This window comes from Cyprinodon tularosa, unplaced genomic scaffold, assembly GCF_016077235.1.
Source record: "Cyprinodon tularosa strain WSP-4 unplaced genomic scaffold, ASM1607723v1 ctg160, whole genome shotgun sequence".
In the NCBI taxonomy this organism is placed as follows: Eukaryota; Metazoa; Chordata; class Actinopteri; order Cyprinodontiformes; family Cyprinodontidae; genus Cyprinodon; species Cyprinodon tularosa.
Genome location: NW_024038438.1, coordinates 1858920 through 1865253, shown reverse-complemented (window position 1 = coordinate 1865253; position 6334 = coordinate 1858920). Strand labels below are relative to the sequence as shown.

General features: G+C 38.5%; 1 protein-coding gene across 3 annotated transcripts in view; it reads right to left on the bottom strand.

Annotated features, from left to right (window-relative positions):
- Positions 1–394: 394 nt before the first annotated feature.
- Positions 395–6334, bottom strand: part of LOC119780458 (GRAM domain-containing protein 4-like) — a 30596-nt gene continuing 24656 nt past the window's right edge. For 2 of the 3 annotated variants that reach the window (XM_038280524.1, XM_038280525.1), the window contains exon 19: positions 395–2726. In XM_038280524.1, coding sequence (XP_038136452.1) covers positions 2619–2726 — 108 coding nt within the window. In that variant the 3' untranslated portion in view covers positions 395–2618. Of the gene's footprint in view, positions 2727–3472; positions 6229–6334 lie in introns of those variants that run through there. The other variant, XM_038280526.1, reaches the window with a different exon arrangement.

Sequence of the window (6334 nt, the reverse complement as noted above, 5' to 3'; positions counted from 1 at the left end):
CCATTTCCTATGTGTAAACCAAGCAGCTTTAACCTGTAAACTTGGCATTACATTTAATATTGCCTTGTAAGCACCTTTTACCTTACCTGATTACCTGGATGAAACTAGAAGTCTTCATATCTTTCACCCTAGAAAGAAAGAAGCAAACTCTTGCACCACCAGGTTCAGCATCACATAAGGATAAAAGGAATTTCAGAAGCCTGGTTGACATCCGTTTTACTTTTTAGATTGACTCTTTTCCTAAATAAGGTGTTTATTGGTTCCGTCTTTATTCTTACTGAACTGTGCCGACTTTTCTAATACATTATATGCACATTTTATATTAGAGCTAAATGGAAACCAATAACAGACAGAAGCAGAATTGGGGTACAAATAACCAACAGGACAAAGTCTGTAAGGAATAACCGTTTTTACTGGAGTACAAAATTAACATATTTTAAGCACAGAAATAATTACAAATGTTTACTCGTTTTTTATCAGTATATTATATAAAACCCTGAACATAAGACAAATACATATTTGCAGGAGTTACCTTGAAAAGACAATATCAAAGTCTAAGACACAGTACGATAAAAAAGTGCAGCAAGTTTTAACACCGAACCAGTAAGCCTGAGAAAAATGACTTAATGAGGCAACACCACATTCAAGTAAAAACTTTTGTTCCGTTCAGCAAAATTAGTGGGGATGTTTTATCTAAAAAAAAAAAAAAAAAAAAAAACTTTGCTCATAACAACAGAAGCCAATACCATTGAACATGAATTCCAAAAAAGTAAAAAAAAAAACAAAAAAAAAAAAAACAAAGGACACTGTTTTCCAAGTTTGGAGACATTGTCTGAAATAGCAGTGAGTTCCATTCTTTAATTGCTTTAATTTGCTTTTGCAAATTGAACCGAAAGAACAAGTCGGCCCTTTTGTGATGGGGAGTCGTTGAGGGCTTTGTTAGCCTCCAATACTCGATACTGGTCTATTACTCTGAAAAAGGGAGTCTTTAGAGGCATTGCTGGCCATGCTGACCAGGTGACATGTCTTGGTCCTCTGGATGCCAATGATGCCTCTAACGATTCCCACTTTTCAGAGGCATAGACCAGTATCAGGTATTGTAGGCCAACAACAACCTTAATGACTCTCCTATACTATGGTAGACCTGTTTTTTTTTTCTTTTTTTTCCGGTTCAATTTGCATGTTTTCTAAGCCAAAACAAGGCTTTGTTGGGCTACTCAATAAAGCATGAAACTCAACGCTATTTCAGACATTTTGAACTGAAAAAGCTTCCTGGATGAGAAGCAAAACTTCTTCAAATTTGGCAAACAAAGTCCAGTGTTTTGCTTTTTTTACTTTTTTTGAATGACTATGACCTTGATGACTTGATAAACCACCCTAAAGCCACCCTAATATCTCCATTAGAGTAGAAGTTAAAAACTAGGGGGAAAGATCATCCGTGGCGGTGTCCATAAATGAACAAGGACAGAAAAGGTAATGTATATCTCCACTTGCTGCATGCATGGTCTGTGTGAGGGACTGCTGCAGAGTTAACACGAAGTAAAATAGGGCAATGATAGATTGGTAAATACAACTTAGAGAATAATGTTTATATACCCCCCAAAAAAGAGGACTGGTTTATTGGATGCAAACTATTGATACTTCAACATACAAGTAAGCAGATTCGTCATCCTAATCAAAATATTGATTTTATGGCGAAAGGTTTTAAAATTTCGTCAAATGCAGACCACATCTTCCAACTTCAAGAGCAACTTGTTATCAAAGGCATGGAGCAGGACGGTAACAGAGGATGCAGGATTTTTGGGCGAGTGTCTTATACAGTCTGCTCCAGGTGGACCTGGAGCACACCGGACAGGAGACTGGGAAGGCGACACCCTGCTCTAGACATCAGCTCCCAGGTTGCAATGCCTGAGTAAATTGGCTAAACCAAAAAGGAATCTTTAAATGTTTCAAACTGGCTGACTAGGCCCAAGTAATATTGGTCATCGACTTCAACTGTCCTGCAGCTTTTGCAAGTGTCCCTTCTCCAATACACCTGAAACAAACAAATGACTAATGGCCAGGCATCTTCCACCAACAGCCAACGAGGTCATTTGGCCTTTTGTTTCAGGTTTGTTAGAGCAGGGATGCACACAAAAGCTGCAGCACAGTGGCACTTGAGGACCAAAGTTGCCTCCCCCTGGTGTAAATTATTTACATTTTCACTAGACACCAAACTTTTTAAAGAAAACAGACCAGCAATTTAAACAAAAGGGCAGGATGTGTTTAAAAGAGCAACTGCTGAAGAATAGAAATAAACTGAAAAAAGAAATAAAAACAGAACTTGCATTAAAGATGTCAACTTGTGAAGGATATTAAAAAGCCAAATGTAAAAAAACTTCCCTGCTATACAATCACACAAATATTTGGCTAAGGATTAGCACTGTAGCAAAACAAATGCAGAGCTATGATGAGAAGGGTGGCACAGAAAATGTTTGTCTGCTTTGGGCCATCTTCCAGTAGTAGGCTGAGTGTCCACAATTGAAAAACTAGTTTGACCGTAGCACATAGCGGACCCACAACTGCACGTCATGATCCCAGCAGTATGTCAGGGGCGGTCTCAAATAGCACCTAAGCACCTAAGCCTCCGGGTTTCTGGTTCCAGCCCTTTCAACCATCATTGTGTGCTGGGTTGAGATGGCATCAAACGCCTCGTCTCTGTGGATCATTGCACCAAAGATCATTGGCTGCAAACAAACAAGCAAGACAGGGGATGAGGTTCTGCTTTAATAAAACAAAAGTTTTGTTTTAGCTGGTATAACTTTATTTTCTTCAGTCTTGTGTGTTATGACAACCTTCATTAGTTTCCTCTGCATTTATTTAAAAAAATGATAACCTTTTTAACCACAAAAAAACCCAAAAGTAAGAAATGAAAAATGTTATGTTCTATTTTAATGTAAATCTAAGATCTTTTCATTTCAAAAACAGAAACTGTTTTAAACACTGTTATAGTTTTTGCATTTGTACTATTTAAAACACTTTATTGGATATCTGAACTCCAAACTCTTCTCCTGCTTGCTTTCATAGAAGGAAGAATAGTCTGAGTGTCCAAACCCAAATTTTCTTCATTTTTTTCACCCTAACTTAAAGGTAAAATGGAGGATTTTTGTGAATTTTTTAAAAGCCCTCTTGACTTAAAAAACAAAAAACAAAAATGCACATGCACAAACCTGTACCCACTCTCAAGAGGGAATGTGCGAGATTGCAGGATCCCATTTTTCCTCATGCACGCTCATACAAGCTTAGTTTCCAAAAGAAGATTAGCAATTTTTCCACTATGTTAGACTCACAACCAGAAATTTTAAATGGGGACAAGCACGTAGGACGGCCTTATGTCAACATATCACCAGAATGATTGGAAATTTGGAGGACCTCTTACATCCTCAACTATATCTTTAAGTAAGTAAAAAAATAATATCTTTTATTTATTTTTATTTTTTTTATTATTTATTTTATTTATATTTTTATGTGACCTATTCAAATGAGGTGTTACTATTTACCTCCATGTTCTGCAATGTTATGTAAAGATTGGATCTACAACCTGGGCTCTGAATTTCCTGCAAGGACCTAAACAAAGACCAAAAAACAGTCTGCTTTTGAACTAACCCAAGTCATTAAACAACTGCAACTGTTATGTTGAGTTGTTTGTCCTCAAACTAGCCATGCCGCCTCCACCCTGCTATTGAGGTTTCCATAACATCGCTACAGGAGTAAAGAGGGTAAACGGGTGGAAGACGCAGTGTGTAAAACATGAACACAGAAGGGGAAAAAAAATGCTTCATGTGGACTGACAAGAAAGGAACAAAAATAACTTATGAAACATGGATTCTGAAACACAACGGCAGCTCTGAAGTCCACCGATGCTGTCTCTCTCAGCGCAGATGTGTTTGTAGCCGGATATGCAGTTAGCGCTTCAAACTTATCCACACTGGTAGAGTCTCAAAAGGTATTTGCTTTGGTGTCTGCTTCATCTAAATTAAACCTTCTATTCCTATTCTGGTAGAAATCAGAGTGCCTTTCCTTTTTATTTATTTCTAATGGTGGGATAGGACTTAATTTGTCATGATTATTTAGGTCGTGTAATGTTGTCAGAAGAACATAAGTTTATAAAAGCAGAAGTTTTTTCTTTTTTTTTTCTTTTTTTTTTTTACAAGCACTGTAGAGTATCAGGATGTTGATCAGGAGCGATCTTAGAACACAGCAAGGAGGGTATTTCACTCAAACAAACCAGTGGCTGAGCTGAGTGACAAGAGGAGATTCATTTTGGTTTTCAGAAAAATCTGTTAAAAAGTCTTATATATTTTACCCACAACTTTCTCCAGGAAGCCATGGATATGCATATCAATAGAGCCACCAGTTTTGTTTGGACATTGTGTTAAAATTCCAAAAAGTAAGCAGCTCTCCAGCTTTAAAGCTCCTCTCCAATGACTCAATGAACTGAAGACATTCTTCAATACGTTAAATTCAGGAACAATCTCAGCATCCCTCTTTTTTGCCTATGTCCTGTCTTCTTCTGCCATTGACTCTCCGGTTTCTATGATTTTGCTGTCAGCCAAATCAGAAATTGGCGCTGCTCCCTCTGCCTTTCACCTCTCTGTCTTAACAAACAATGGAGAGAATGAATCACAATATGTCACAAGGTCCTGAAGGTGTCAGCCCAAGAGTCCTTAAGGCCTATGGAAAGCAGCTCTGTGGGATTCTAAGCACCTCTTCACAAGGTCGAGGCGGTGAGGAAGTTGGGGCAAGTTTGTCCTACAACAGAGGAGCATGACGGCGAAAAAAAAGCGGGGATCCAGGTGAAAAAAGGGTCCCAGCATTCTTGCGTACCTCGATCTTCTAGCTGGTTAAACTTCACGAGTTGTTTTCCGCAACTGTGGTCATAAAAACAAAACAAGTCGGCCTCCTGTCTTCGGTCACCTACAATTTGGGAGAGGTGCACCAGAGTGTCTGCGGAGGGGGCGGGAACGTCTTTTTGTTCACTGTGACACCTACGCAGACGACCTAGTTTTGAAGTATAAATCAGCCAATGTCTGAAGGAGAAGTTCCAGTTTTGTGGAAGACCTCCTGCCTTGTTCCAGTACCAAAGAAGACTCAGCCAACAGTCCTCAATGACTATAGACCTTTTGCCCTGACATCCCACATCATGAATGTCCTGAAGAGACTTCTGTTGGTTCACCTCATCAAGCAAACAAACAGCTATTAGTGAACGCCCTCAGCACATAGGATTTTCGCTGGCCTCCTCCCCGCCCTTCACCACGCAGTTTGCAAAGAGATATTATGTAGATACATCCCTCTTGGCACAGACACCGTGCTCGGTCTGAATGCACCTTAAGACATTTGTTAAACACCTCAGTTTTAATGTAATTCAAAAGTACTTTATTAATTCAAAATGAAAATACACAACTAATTTTTGCTCCCATTGTCATGTCTAGAAGCGAATTCACCCTTAAGCTTGTGCTGCCCATAATATCCAATGTCCTTAAGGCACCCACTCAGATCAGGGTCACTTCAACATACAAGTGGAGGCAAATACTTTTTGCCTCCTCAGGAATCGGGACAGCAACTGAGTTTTTTTCTCTCAATGCCTACTTGCACAGAATCTCTTATTTCGGCTCCAATACTAACCAGGCATAAGCCATATTGATCCTTGTTCAAATTGAATTCTACACGGTATCAACCTGGTAAGACTGTGCAAAGTGTTTGCAAATGGGAGAGACATTCAGTGCAATTGTTCGAGCTGATAGGGAAAATCAAACGGCACATGCTTCCCATGTCAAGATTTAAGCCAATTTATAACATTCTTGATTTATTTAACAACTAGAGGGGTTGACTGATAAATCGACTTCTTCCAAATCCAGTCAGGATAAAGGCACAAATATCTTTTCCATCCAAAATGGCAAAAATTGCAACTATATGCTAATTTTCCCAAAATAAACAGATGGTATTCCAGCTAAAACCGGAACAGCCATGTGTGTTTTTTGCTTCAGTCTTCAGCTTCTGATTGACGTGATGACATCACGCACATTATAATCAGAAATAATTTCTGTATAAGGGTTATTGCATTTGTTCGCTTCTGGCTGCATATATATTCTCAAGTTTGTGAATTCACAAATATTGCAAAAGTTCAACTCACTTGCTGGGATTCTGCTCCAATCCTGTTTCTCTAACAACTCTTCATCCATAAAAAGACTGACAAGTAAAAATTTCATCAATTATTCAAATTTAGCATTTTAAATGTGCATTATTGAAGGGTTTTTACTTTTATTTTTATTTTTTTTTATCTAAAGCCTGCAGT